Below are 13,445 nucleotides of genomic sequence, written 5' to 3'. Positions count from 1 at the left end.
TTTATATTTTTATTCATAAAAGAAAATACTGAGGCTACTATTCTAGAAATTTATTTTTTATCACAGAAATATTTACAAAAATATTAAAAAAAACTTTTATTTAACTATTTAAAGTAAACACACCGATTTTCAATAATTATTATTAATTTTAAAGTTAGAGCCCCTTTACAGCACAATTATTGTATACTTTTCTGCTGCACTGCAATCAAATAGGATCGCTACATTTTTATCAAATGGAAGTTCTTCGATGGGATTTTCGAATTCTTTAGGAATGACTTCACTTATAATAAGTGACCCTATGTCTCATAGTGAAGGAAGGTTTAGAATTAATAGATGTATCCTTAGATGTCGTTCTACGAGTTTCATAGCCAACCTTTGAATAAAGTGGAACTTTTTCATTGAGGGAGTTTGACGGTAACACAAATATATTATGAAACTAGTGACACAACTTATATAGATTAACGTGTACAATATTACAAACGGTCATATCCTGGTTCTTGTATTAGATAAATATAAAGCAGTTTTCGTGTCCAGAATGTCTACACCACTTTTTGTTTTGTTATAAATGTAGCATAAAAATTTCCTTGTAACTATAGAATATTTAATGTATAAAAATTTACTAGATACGCCCCTGGCTGGTACATAATAATAATCTTAGTTTTGTTTATCCAGGTGTTTTTGCAAGACATCTAAGAAAATTTTAACTGCAAAGAGTCTATTTTCGCTTTAATTAAATTCATTAAAAAAAAAATTTAAAGCCCAGCACTCTTAAGGTTCATTATCGAATCAAAAGCGTAATTAAAAAGAGTTCCGATTGGTTGGCAGTTAGAAACTGGGTTGGGACAGACAGAGAGGGCTGACAACGAAAGGTTGATGGAATTGAAAAGTCGAAAGCATCAAGAACAACAGATTGGGTTCTAAACGGGAAATAATCTTTTTCGGTGATAGTTTCAAAAAACCGGCAAATTTTCGTTTAATTCCGTATTTATTCTCAAAATGCTATTTGACAGTCTTTGCAACGTGAGATAATTACCGGTTTGTTTGTTGTATTCCATGTCACGAGATTTGATAAAAAGTGTATCTGAGGCCCACATGATCTTAAGTGAGAATTAAGCAGCCGAGTTTTGAAGGATACATTGTTGTTATCATCAGGATAACCTGAAGTCCAATTCGATGTTTGACCTTTCTACAGATTTGTTTTTTTTTTTAATTTTGTCTCATATGGGTCGAATCCAGATCGTTTGAAGTTTGTGTGGGAGAGTGTTTTTTTTTATTTAGTTACAGTTTTACAGTTACAGGTATATTAGTAGCAAATCCATAAAATGTTGGTCCCACCGGTCTAGATTTATTTGCTTTGATCTCTGGTGTTACAATAGTTTTATACATCTTTGTAGTGCCAACATATGTTAGAGATCTTTTTCTAAATTTTTTTACCAGCTCCAATGAAGTGAACCAATTGTTGGCCGTAATGTTCCGGTTCTACCTGCAAGCAGTTTACATAGACGTAAAACTAATTGAGTGGTTTTAAAAATCTACGTTTTTCTTCGGAAAGTCCAGTTGCGGCACTGTCCTTTCCTGTATCAAATTTAGCAATATAGCGGTACGAGTCATCCAAGCATTGAATTCTTATGATATATTTAGCTGGTTTCTTTGGCATATACATCCAAAATCTATATATTATACTTCTAAAAGCGACAAGCATCCACTGTTACATTTTCACCTGGACAGTACATTTAATTGTAGTTTTGAATAAAAGCATTGAATACTTGGGAGATCGGGGCGAGAAAGAAAACGAACACCCATACCAATAAGTATGGTCTAAAACTGAACATCAAAAAGACTAAATTCATGATTGTAACAAAGAAGCTATACACCAATGTGAATTTAACCATAAATAATCAGCCAGTTGAAAGAGGTACGTCCTACAAATATTTAGGGGTTTGCTTCACTGATACTAATGACCAGACAAGAGAAATCAAGAGGCGAATAGAGATAGCGAGACAATCCGTTTGTCAAAATGAAAAAGTTCCTATGCAGCCGGGACATAAATATAAACTTAAAAACGAGAATGTTAAGGTGCTATATTTTCTCCGTTCTGCTGTACGGCATGGAAGCCTGGACACTGAAAAAGATAAACATCAAAAACATTGAGGCATTCGAGATGTGGTGTTACAGTAGAATGTGGAAAATACCATGGACAGAAAGAGTAATAAATCAAGATGTTCTGCTGAAGATGGGGAAGAAATGTGAAGTCATAAAACCATACAAACGAAAAAACTGGAATATCTGGGGCACATAACGAGAGGAGAAAAGTACTCTCTGCTTAGACTCATAATCCAAGAAAAAATCTCGGGAAAGAGAAATGTGGGACGTAGGAGGATTTCCTGGTTGCGAAATTTAAGGGAGTGGTATGGGTGCAGCTCAATACAGTTGTTCAGAGCTGCAGCCAACAAAGTAAAGATTGCTGTAATGGTAGCCAACCTCCGATAAGAGACGGTACTGCAAGAAGAAGAAGCTCCTTATCACTTTGTACATAGTTCGGATCTATAACAGAGTCGTCAACCTTCTCATACTTATCTGGTCCATCGTTCCCCAAATACCACTCCATAACTCGGTACTCAAAATATTTGTCTCCGAACTTAGCTCTTTGTTTGGTTATATGTTTTGATGCATATCCACTGCTCGTGGAAGGAACATCCATGGTAATGGGCCCCAAAAATATTAAAAGAAGGTTTTGGAATTATTACCACCAAGACTAATTATGTACATAATGTGAAACAACTGGTTCTACGTGCCTTGTATGATTACTGGCGTAATGCAAAATACCAGGCCTGTGAAACCGAAGCACCTTCAAACTCGGACTTATATCTTATTGTTGCAAAAAAATATACTAATCGTAAATGTGCGCGTTACGTACTTCGGTAGTTGGTGGAAGCATATTTGGGAGGGTAGAACCGCAGCTCAAACAGGGTTGCCAAAGGTCTCAGAGACCAGTGTGTCCGTTTAAGGGTTAACAGATTTTAATTAAGGACTATAAAATTAAGATTTTTAGATTTATAAGACACTTTACTAAGCTATATCTGTAAAAGATATATTCTCTTATCGCAAAAACAGTTCAATAAAATTTACGCTGAAAAAGAATCATGTTCAGTGTGCAGTAATTTAACATTGTTATACATATATCTTTTACCTAATAACTAACTAATATTTTTTGATATTTTAGTGACGTAATCCTTATTTGAAGTTAGAACTGAAACAAAATTAAATCCATGTGCTTCTGGATTTCTGTTCTGTTCTGTTCTGTTTCTGTATGTTGGCAACATTTTTTAGTTGTAGCTTCTATCTTTTTATACTCGAGAAAGTTATTCAGAGTGAATGAGGTTTTATACTATTTAAGCGCATTCTTGTTAAGCTGTTACTAACTGTGTGTCACATTGATCGTCCCACCAGATCGACTTCTGTCTATATTTAGGAATGAACGATACGTTTTCAGGAGTATAAGCTTTGGTGCTTATATCGATTGTTCTATCCAGAGTAGGTGACATTTTATGAAAGGTATTAGAGTATACAACATTCATTAATTTCTAAAGAATGCTCTGGAATAATTCCCAGTTGGCATTCTATAATCTCCATTTCCCTGTAGGATGTACAGTGAAAATAATATAATAATCAGATCCAAGAGTTTTATCCAATGTTTGCTAATAAGGTGGTACTACCGTTAATCCAGGAGTTACTAACGTTAAGTTTTTTTGGAGTTTGGGGGAGTAATTCTGGTTGTTAAACCATCATTCAGAATTATTTAATTCATATCAGCTAGTACCCCAATTATCCTATTGCCGTCAGTATAATTCTTCAGAAAACCTCACAACGCATGATAGCTATTGAACTCACCCCCCAGTATCTTTAGGTCTCTCCTTCGAGTGAGGAACACTAATTAAACAGCCGTTCCCATTACCGGGTGCTTAAATTCATTCAGCTTTATGTAACTAAATAATATTATTTAATCTGCTATTAGAATTAAGTCTTACACCATATATGTCTAACATTTTATAACATCCAATATTTTGTAATTATTCATCCGTAGGACCAAAAATATAGTTACACCTCCAAACCTGCGATCTTGACAATATTTTATAATAATATTTTATCCCCTATAAACAATTTTGCGTTTTGTCTTTTAACAGGTTTCCGAAAGAATTGCAATGTCAATTGCATTAGATTACAGAAATTGTTTAAAAACTTGTGCATCAGATATAGTAAAACGACTATGGCATTGAATAAAATTTAAATTCTTTGAACTATTATATAAATTTTCTAGTAAATTAAAAATGTACTTTTTAATTAAATTTTGATCATTTTGTTAACGGTCTTTATAATTTAAAACATCTGCCTTCAAATATTTTTTTCTTTATGCATCATGAACTCATCCCTATAAGGATATGGTAGGATGGACGAACTAGTCATATTCTTCTTAACTCTTTTTTTATTAACATTATGGCTCTCATCCAGATTCCTTTTTTGTTAATAATTCAGAACTGTTACTTGATGTAAAATTTTAAACTCTCTGTTTAAAGCATACTGCATACTGAAGGTAAATTGACATTTCTAGAAGGTAGTCGATAAAAACTGCTAGAATCATTAGCTAACAGCGGGAATTTATTATTATTCAATATGTTTGAATAATAATTTAGATTATTGTAGACCTTTTAGCTTTGTAAAACGATATATTTTTGTTTCCATGATTTCTATATCTCCTTATACCTTTAGGGCATAGTATAAGAAACTGTTTTAGTATGCGACTGTCGCTTGATGAGTGTAGGTGTAAGAAATAGATTGTTTTGTTACCATTGTAATCCACGCGTGTACTTACGTAAACCAAAACTAAAAATTATTTTTTGTATTCGGCGGTTAAGGTAAGTTTTCTGCGTAAAAATGGTAAAAAATATTTAATTTTGTTTTAGTTATCTGCAATGTCCCGATGAAAAAAAGTAAGATTCGGCGGCTTTAATTTTGAAAAATCGGTGATGAAATGGAATAATGAAATTGTTTTGTAACATCCCATTTATTTACAATCTGTAATAAGGATTACAATAAGTAAATTGTTTAATTAGATTACAAGAGACTTGCAGAAGACTGTCCAGTGACAACAACCTATTAAATCATAATTTTAGTAATAAAATTATTTGTGACTCGAAATATAATGTTTATAATAAATAAATAAAAAAATTAAATTTAAATTTTTAAATGTAATGGTTTAAAATCTTGTCGGTAGATCGCTTGGAGTAAGAAGGCTCATAAGGTTCTTCGCTATCCTGTTGGGGTGGTTTTGCAGTCGTCTGTCATATTTTTGGGAGTAACTGGCATTTTCTTCTTTGATAGTTTTCATCTGAATATCGCGATTGATGAATTTATTGGGCATGTACCACGGTGCATTTGTGATAATGCGGAAGGTCTTCGATTGGAATCTCTCCAGTTCGATATTGGAACTCAACGCAGATCCCCACAGTTGGATCCCATAGCCCCATATTGGCTTTATCACTGACTTGTATACTAGGATTTTATTGTACAAATTCAGTTGTATTTTTTTCTATTAGCCAGTACATTTTACTGAGTTTCAGACCCAACTGTTTTCTTTTCGTAAATATGTGTTTCTTCCACGTTAATCTGCGGCCCAGGTGCATACCTAAGTATTTTACATCATCCTATTGTTGTAGTATTTGGTTATTTAATGAGACGGTTGGGCATGTACATTTTCGATTAGCAAGTCATTACTGACTTGCTTCCGTTAACTTTAATTTGTCATGTTTGTAACCAAATCTTTATTAATTTTAATAAAGATTTGGTTAAAAATTTTTTAATAAATCAATAAACGTATTTTAACCTTTAATTGTGGCTTATTTCCATTTAAATATAAATTAATTTAAAATGCCACAAGAAAATAGCTTCAGAACAAATCTTTATTTTGTCGAGATTGGTCTGTTCTTCCATATTAAACGGCCGATCCAGATGTTCCAGATCCATGATCCAGATGTTGAGGATAAACGGTTCTGCATAAAACTGTTTAAGTTAACACCTTCCCCAATGGCCGAACTTTCAAACTTATACATTCCAACAGCCTTCCAAAATTCTTTTGAATTTTTTGTATTTCTTAAAATCAATGCAGCATTCTTATAAAATTCTTTCTTTTAAAAGTCACAAAGGTGCTTGTATTTCTATTTAACGTTCCTGTATATGTTTGTTGCATAAGTCGAGCTAATTTTTCTAGATACTTTGGGATATGACATCACTTGCTTCCTGTTTTTTGTACACTCACCATCAAACCATTGCTGGCTTTGTTTACACTACTCCTTTGCCATAAAAAGCTTACATTCTTTCTTGTGTGCTAACTTTTTTATACATTGCTGTAGTAACTCCAAAGTTATCATAGGTTGATCAGTCCACTCATTCACCCTATTAATTTCACAAGAAATTCTTTGTTTATATTTTTTCGAATCAGTTTGGGTCCAAGTAATTTTAGGAAGCAGTGGCAAAATTTTACTAGTTGATCTCTGACCGCCATCGTCGAAGGTCAACTCCACTATTAAAGGCATATGGTCAGAATAATATTCACAACCTATAAAAAAATTCTCTACTAAATTTAACAGCGGTCTTGATACACATGCAAAATCTATGACAGAACTACCTAACGGTCCTAAGAATGTGTACTCCCCCTCTATATCGCCTTTTCTTCTGCTGTTTAAAATAACCAAGTAAAAGTCGTCACACAGCCCAATTAATCTTTTTCCATAATGATTAATCAACTTATCTTTAGAAACTCTCCTTTCACTCAGGCTTGTCCTTCTGTACACCTCATCTTCATCAACCTCATCACCTAGAATTCCTTCCTCCCCCAACCTTGCGTTAAAATCACTTACAACTAAACTATTTTTAGCATTCTGATCTAAATTTTCTACTAAAATCCCTTTAACATTTTCAAAACACTTCTCCCAATACTCTCCAAGTCCCATTTAAGTCTAAAATAAAATAGAACCAATACAAGTAGATTCACTAATGTACGTAGATGATCTAGTTATTTTACCACAGTTACGAAAAATTGAAGAGATTGACATAGATTTAGATGGAAGAGATAAAGAATATGATCAAGGAAATAATCGAAGAGAGAAGCAAAATAATAATAGTAAATAATATAAAGAAAATATAGAATAAAGAAATAAACAAAAGAATTGGAAATAGTAGAATTATATGATTACCGAAAAACCATAATTTCAAATGATGGATACTATAAATTCAATAGGATTGTCAGGTTATCGCTTAGAAATGATAGATCCTCGAGGGGTCCGAGATGAGAGACCTAGAAGAGAGAATCTAGAAGGTTCGATACAAATTAATCTAAAAGACACTAAAACAAAGCAGTTTTATGCTTACATTTTTTTATAAAAACTATGAACGTGTACTTAACGAAGAAACCGTTAATGAAGAGCACCATGTGATGTCTTTTAAAAAACGAGAACAGTAAGAATAATACGTAAACATCTTCGACCGATCATTAAATAATAGGTTTCTCTGATTTGTGCGACATGTATCATATATGCAGCTTCTAGTGTTTAAAACCATTCTCTTAAGTTTCTCAGCAAGGATTACTTATTCGTTTTAATATCTCTGTATTGGTTACACTGACTGTCAAATATATTCTCAGTATATATCGATACAGCTACATTTCTAAAGCCTCTAACTGTTATATAATTGCTGCCATATGCAAATGGGCTAAATCAAAATAGTTTTAAAAACAATTACACTACATTTAAAAGCGTAAAAAACTCTAAAACTGTATAATATTTTTTGTGTGTCACTCACAGCTGCTTTTTGTGTGCCGTGCAGGTTTTCAAGCTTTAGCTACCGTTGTATTAACAAACTAATGAAATGTTTCTCGATTGGCAGCTAGATACAATAATTCCTTTACCGTTTGACCTGTCCATTGTCCAATATTACGTAACCAGGAGAGTTGCTTCGGACTTAGCGTTTTCCTTAGATTTTGCCCTGAATGGTCAACCGAAGTAAGCGATATTTAGGTCCTCTTAATATATAGCCAGAGTATTTAACCTTTCTTATTTTGATGATGTTAATCAATTCTCGCAAAACTCACAGATTGCAAGAGAAAATATTTCATTTGTAATACATTCCGTTTAAAACCCACGCAAAAGTTCAGTGTTTTATAAAGAAGGGTAACTTTGTATTTAGACTTGAATGCTTTAGAACTTTTAAGATACTGTCGTACGGCCGCAATGTCCTCCTGGTTTCACTGGTTTCTGGATGTTCTACGACCACCGCTCTCGAAGAGGATCTCAAGTTTCGAGAGTCCATCTTCCTTTTGTGGAGTTAATTGGGATTCCGGCCTCTACGTGTGAGAAACTTCGCCGAGTCTCTGTGGTAGGTGAGGGGACACCGGCAATCAGAATTCTCTAACAGTTCAAGCTTTCTTACAGCCAGTATTCTTACTATGACTTAATATTTGTGTTAGAATTCTGATGCGTGGTGTATGTCTCAAATCTCACAGAGATTTCCTTCTCACCTCTTGTAGCCGCGGTTCCATCCTCGAGAGAGGCACAAGAGTGCCGGTCGTATCGACTCCTTTTATTGCCAGTCGCTTCGTGTTACTACCTTTTGCTAACAGCATTTCGTATAGTTACTATTTGCATAAGGTTTCTAGCTACAAAGCGCTATCGCAGCTCGACGCTGATCGAAAAAGCAATTACAAGTCCCCATCGGGACTTTTATTTGCTCTTTACCGTAACAGGTCCCAAAGAACGCTGTAGTCAGTTCTACACATTTAAAATAGTCCTAAGACCAATGTCTTTTCTATTTCTAAAATCGTGTTCTACTGTCAGGGAGTGTTCGTAGTCGATACGCCGGTTCTCGTGCTCTTGTTGATTTTTAACTTCTAAATTGGATGAAGTCTTCTTGGATTCGACGTCTTCGACGGTAGGTAACAGGATATTGGTTAAATAATAAAACTCTAAAACACTAAACACTAAAGTAGCGTGGTAGCACACCAGACCAACAACGTCTAGCGGGGCTAGTAATATATGACGAGTGGATGCCGATCGAAAGATGTGCTACTCTTTTATACACATCGTGTTTGAGAATTTGCAACAATCTTCCGCTGAGAGGCCAATTACAGCGTAGTTAATAACAAGCTCTGTGATTGGCCGGCCAAAGTAACAATCTTTGTCGTGATTGGTTACCTTGGCGACAATATACTTAAAATGGACAAAAACATGATATTATATCTACTTACTGTCTTATGTACTTGTTTTTATTATTTAGTCTTTTATTATAAATCAAGAATATTAATTTAATTTTTTTACTTACATAATCAAAAAGGGAAGTTAAGCTGTCAGATAAAAAATCAATAATTGGGCGACAATTGATTCTGTAGTTTACTTTTTCGCCACACATGCCTTGGAATATTTTAGAGAACAATTCACTATTAGAGACTGCGTCTATTTCATATATGTTAACAAATTGAAATAAATCCTAAAACACAGGATAAATAATTAGAAATTTAAAAATGGGTTAGAACTATGAAAATACAGATGATAGTTAATATATATACACTCATGGACAAAAATATCGAATATTTTGGAATTTTCTAATTTTTGTTTCTTCAAAATAAATTCTGATCAATCAAGCCGTTTATTGTAAAATAGAGTTTATTTTAACTATGTTTATTGAACAATTTTAAGTTTTTATGCAGAGAAAATTGCAAAAAAATAAATGTTTAATATTAGGTAAATAAGGTAATTTTACTTTAAACTTAAATGATAATTTAAATTGCTTAAACAAGTCGTTTCAACTAAAAGAAGTGCATGATCAGTAACGAGTATTCCCCCCTCTAGCTCTTATTACTGCTTGCATCTTTCTCAGCATGCTTGCAAGTGAATTTTGGACATATCCTTGGGAAATTGCATTCCATTCATCCTGTGCAGCAATCCGAAGCTGCTCTATCGTATTTGAAACGGGATTTCTTTGTCGTATGCTGCGTTTAGACGATCCCACATGTGCTCTATTGGATTTAAATCCGGGCTAAACGGTGGCCAATCCAATCTTCGAATTTGAACCTCATCATGGCACTATGGCAGCAGCATGTGGTCGAGCATTATCATGCATTAACGGGAATCTTTCATATTCAATGTAACCAACACATGTCAAAACATGATCTTACAGGATGTTTTAAACGTAAGAATCAACAGTCATCCATCCAATCACTTTCACAAGTGCGGTACGTACCTCTCAACTAATACCTTCCCAAAGAATTATGCCATCAACTGCAAAACTAACAGTCTGGGCGAGACTGCAGCTGGCGAATCGTTCTCCAACTCTTCTGTAGAGGTAGATTTGACCATCTGACTTCCATAATAGGATTCTGGTCTCATCAGTGAAAAGAACGTTTTTCCATTTGTCGATATTCCACTAATAATAATAATAATGCGTTCTTACAAATTCCAAACGACGAGCTTTATGATTTTGTAGAAGACGTGGAACTTTGGCGGAGCGTCTGGGCTTTAAGTTTGCTTCTTTTGATCTTTGTCTAACTGTTTCTAAACTCACATTAACTTGTCTAACATTTAATAGCTCATTTCTGAGGCGCATCGATGTCAATGAACGATTTTGTGTAGAATTAAGAACCAAAAAACGGTCATCATTTGCGGTTGTGCACCTTGGGCGTCCTTGACTAGGCCTTCATACAAAATTTCCTGTTTCGCGGTACCTGTTTAGAGTATTCGAAACTATAGATTCAGTTCTGCTGAGACGTCGTGCGATACATTTTTGTGCATATCCTTTCTCGTACAAAATTACAATATGTGCTACTTGGGCTTCATCGCAGTGTCGAATTAATGGGATACTTGTTTTAAAATTAGTTAAATTAAGACAATATTTAATTAAACTTAATAAATTAAACTAAAAGTAACCGAATTAGTATGATTTTTCCTTTACGTGAAGAAGGTTTTTTATGATGAAATGTACGAAAGACACTAACCACTGAATAAACGTCAAAATAAACATTAAAATATCTCAAACCAGTTGAGTACATCAGCCTACTATATGAGTATTATCAGTAATCTAAAATTATTTTGAAATAATAGTGACTACAAAAAAAATTGGAAAATTCCAAAATACTCGATATTTTTGTCCATGAGTGTAGTTAATATAACATTTTACACAATAAATAGTTTGTTTAAAGTGGTATGATTGTTTAAAGTTAATTATCACTGACATTTTGAAATTATAAGACACAATATTGTCAACCAAGTTCTTATACATTGCGGTCCATATGTATGGAATAAATTCATTTTTAGATGTACTATGTGAAAAAAACCTGAAACAGGTTGATTATTATTCTTAAATTGACAATTTACAGTATGGAAATATTATACCCCTCGTGCACACCCTTTGAATTATAAGCGCTCCCTCGAGAATTTTAAATAACAAAGGGGATCATCTGGCACCTTGTTAGAAAGGGATTTGTTGCGTAGCGCAACCTAAAATTATGATCCAAATGACGAACACCCTTTTTTAAAAAATACTACTTTTAGTTTTAAGTCGAGTTGTACCCGAGAATGCACGATAGATGTTGCATATACTCTTTGCACATAATTGCGAGATTATCACGTATTCTCTTCTCAATTTTATTAGAAAAAAAACATCAGTCATTGTGTCACTGTCACATTTGATTAATAAAAATTAATTCGCTAATTTTTCAACACACAATGTTCAATTAACGCAAAATAAAGTTTCTCAAGTAGTAAGATGTTTTTTAAAGTGTAATACGGGAAGTGTGATCGCCAAATGTAAGGTAACACATTTTAATTAATTAATAGATATAATTAGAACCAGATCGAAGGTACTGCCGCAACAGGCAATGAGCAACACGTCAGGAGGAGAAGATAAAATCCCCCGGTGTTCTACATGTTCCTAACGAGCCGGATACAGCAACTGTTCCCGTTTATGTAAAGCTGGAAGCTGAATTTTCATTAATTATAGCACGAGGGCGATCATCTCTCGTTTCTGCAAAGGCGTTTTCACGCAGTACTCAAGATTTTCTCACACTATTCGTAAAAAACATCACTCGCTTCCTCATTTCTTCGCAAAGAAAAGACATAGTTTTTATTCTCTCATATACACACATTGGAGTTTTGGCGGTTCCAGGATCCAAGGTTGTTCTATTAGCGCCGGGAGGCCGGTATATCGACATCGACACTTGCAAGGGATAAGGAGTTTATGTGAGGTCGCGGTTGGACTTAATGTGCGGTTTGATCATTTATTGTAACTTTTACGAATTGTTTTTTGCATCGTCGCATGTCATTTTATTTTTAGATTTTAGATTCGCAGTGATTATAAGTAGATTTTTATGGTAATATTATTTAGTTCATGATACTAAGTATCTCTTGTTGTATTTAAAATTTGTATTATTTTTTCTCACGTTCAAAATGACTGATGTTGCAAAAATTATAAAATTGAGAGGGCATACTAAAGCTTGTATTACTAGAATTCAAACATTTGTCTCAAAAAACCAAAATGTAGTTTTAGATTGCGGTCAATATATTGCACGCAAAAATGTATTAAATGAAACTTATCGCGAGTATCTCAACCTACAAAAGGAACTTGAATTAGAAGATTTTGATAAATATTGTTCAGATAGAGACGTAGTTGAAGAACAGTATTATAATTTAGATTCATATTTGTACGAGAAAATCACGCAATTATCTGCAAAACCAGTTCAAACTCAACCTATTGTAACAAATGTAATACCATCTATTAGCACAATTCAAAATGTAAAGTTGCCAGAATTAAAAATACCTTTTTTCTCGGGCGAAATCTCAGAATGGCCCAGCTTTTTTGATGTTTTCACCAAATTAATAACAAATGATAAACAATTATCTAATGCTCAAAAACTTATTTATCTCAAATCAGTGTTAAGGAATGAACCGTTAAAGTTAATTGACAATCTAGAAATAATTGATTCCAATTTTGAAATTGCAATACAAAATTTATGCAATAGATTTGAAAATAAATATTTAATAGTAAACAGTCATTTGAACAGTTTATTAAATGCTCCACTCATTACAAAACCCAATGCACATGCTCTAAGGGATTTCTTAACTCAAATTAAAAGCCATTTCGCTGCCTTAGAAAACCTCAACATCTCGAATCAACTCACTGATTTAATTCTCATCAATCTCTTTACTCAAAAATTAGACTATAATACTAAAAGATCATTTGAAACCGAGCGTAATATAAACAAACTCCCAAGTTTAATGGAGTTCCTTGAATTTATTGAAAGAAAATGCAAAATTCTCGAAAATCTTGTTCCTGAATACTCTCATTCTCCGAAACAAAAACAACCTTCTCGTTTTACTTCTCTTAACACAGTTAGCAATAATTTG

At 33.5% G+C, this 13,445-nt stretch overlaps 1 protein-coding gene across 1 annotated transcript in view; it reads right to left on the bottom strand.

The window, feature by feature from the left end:
* Positions 1 to 13,445, bottom strand: part of LOC140451181 (lipase 1-like) — a 103,538-nt gene that overhangs the window by 25,097 nt on the left and 64,996 nt on the right. Inside the window, exon 4 of the mRNA XM_072544915.1 lies at positions 9,370 to 9,534. Coding sequence (XP_072401016.1) covers positions 9,370 to 9,534 — 165 coding nt within the window. The remainder of the gene's footprint in view (positions 1 to 9,369; positions 9,535 to 13,445) is intronic.

Source organism: Diabrotica undecimpunctata, chromosome 9, assembly GCF_040954645.1.
Source record: "Diabrotica undecimpunctata isolate CICGRU chromosome 9, icDiaUnde3, whole genome shotgun sequence".
Taxonomy (NCBI): domain Eukaryota; kingdom Metazoa; phylum Arthropoda; class Insecta; order Coleoptera; family Chrysomelidae; genus Diabrotica; species Diabrotica undecimpunctata.
This window is presented reverse-complemented; position numbering and strand designations above follow the sequence as displayed.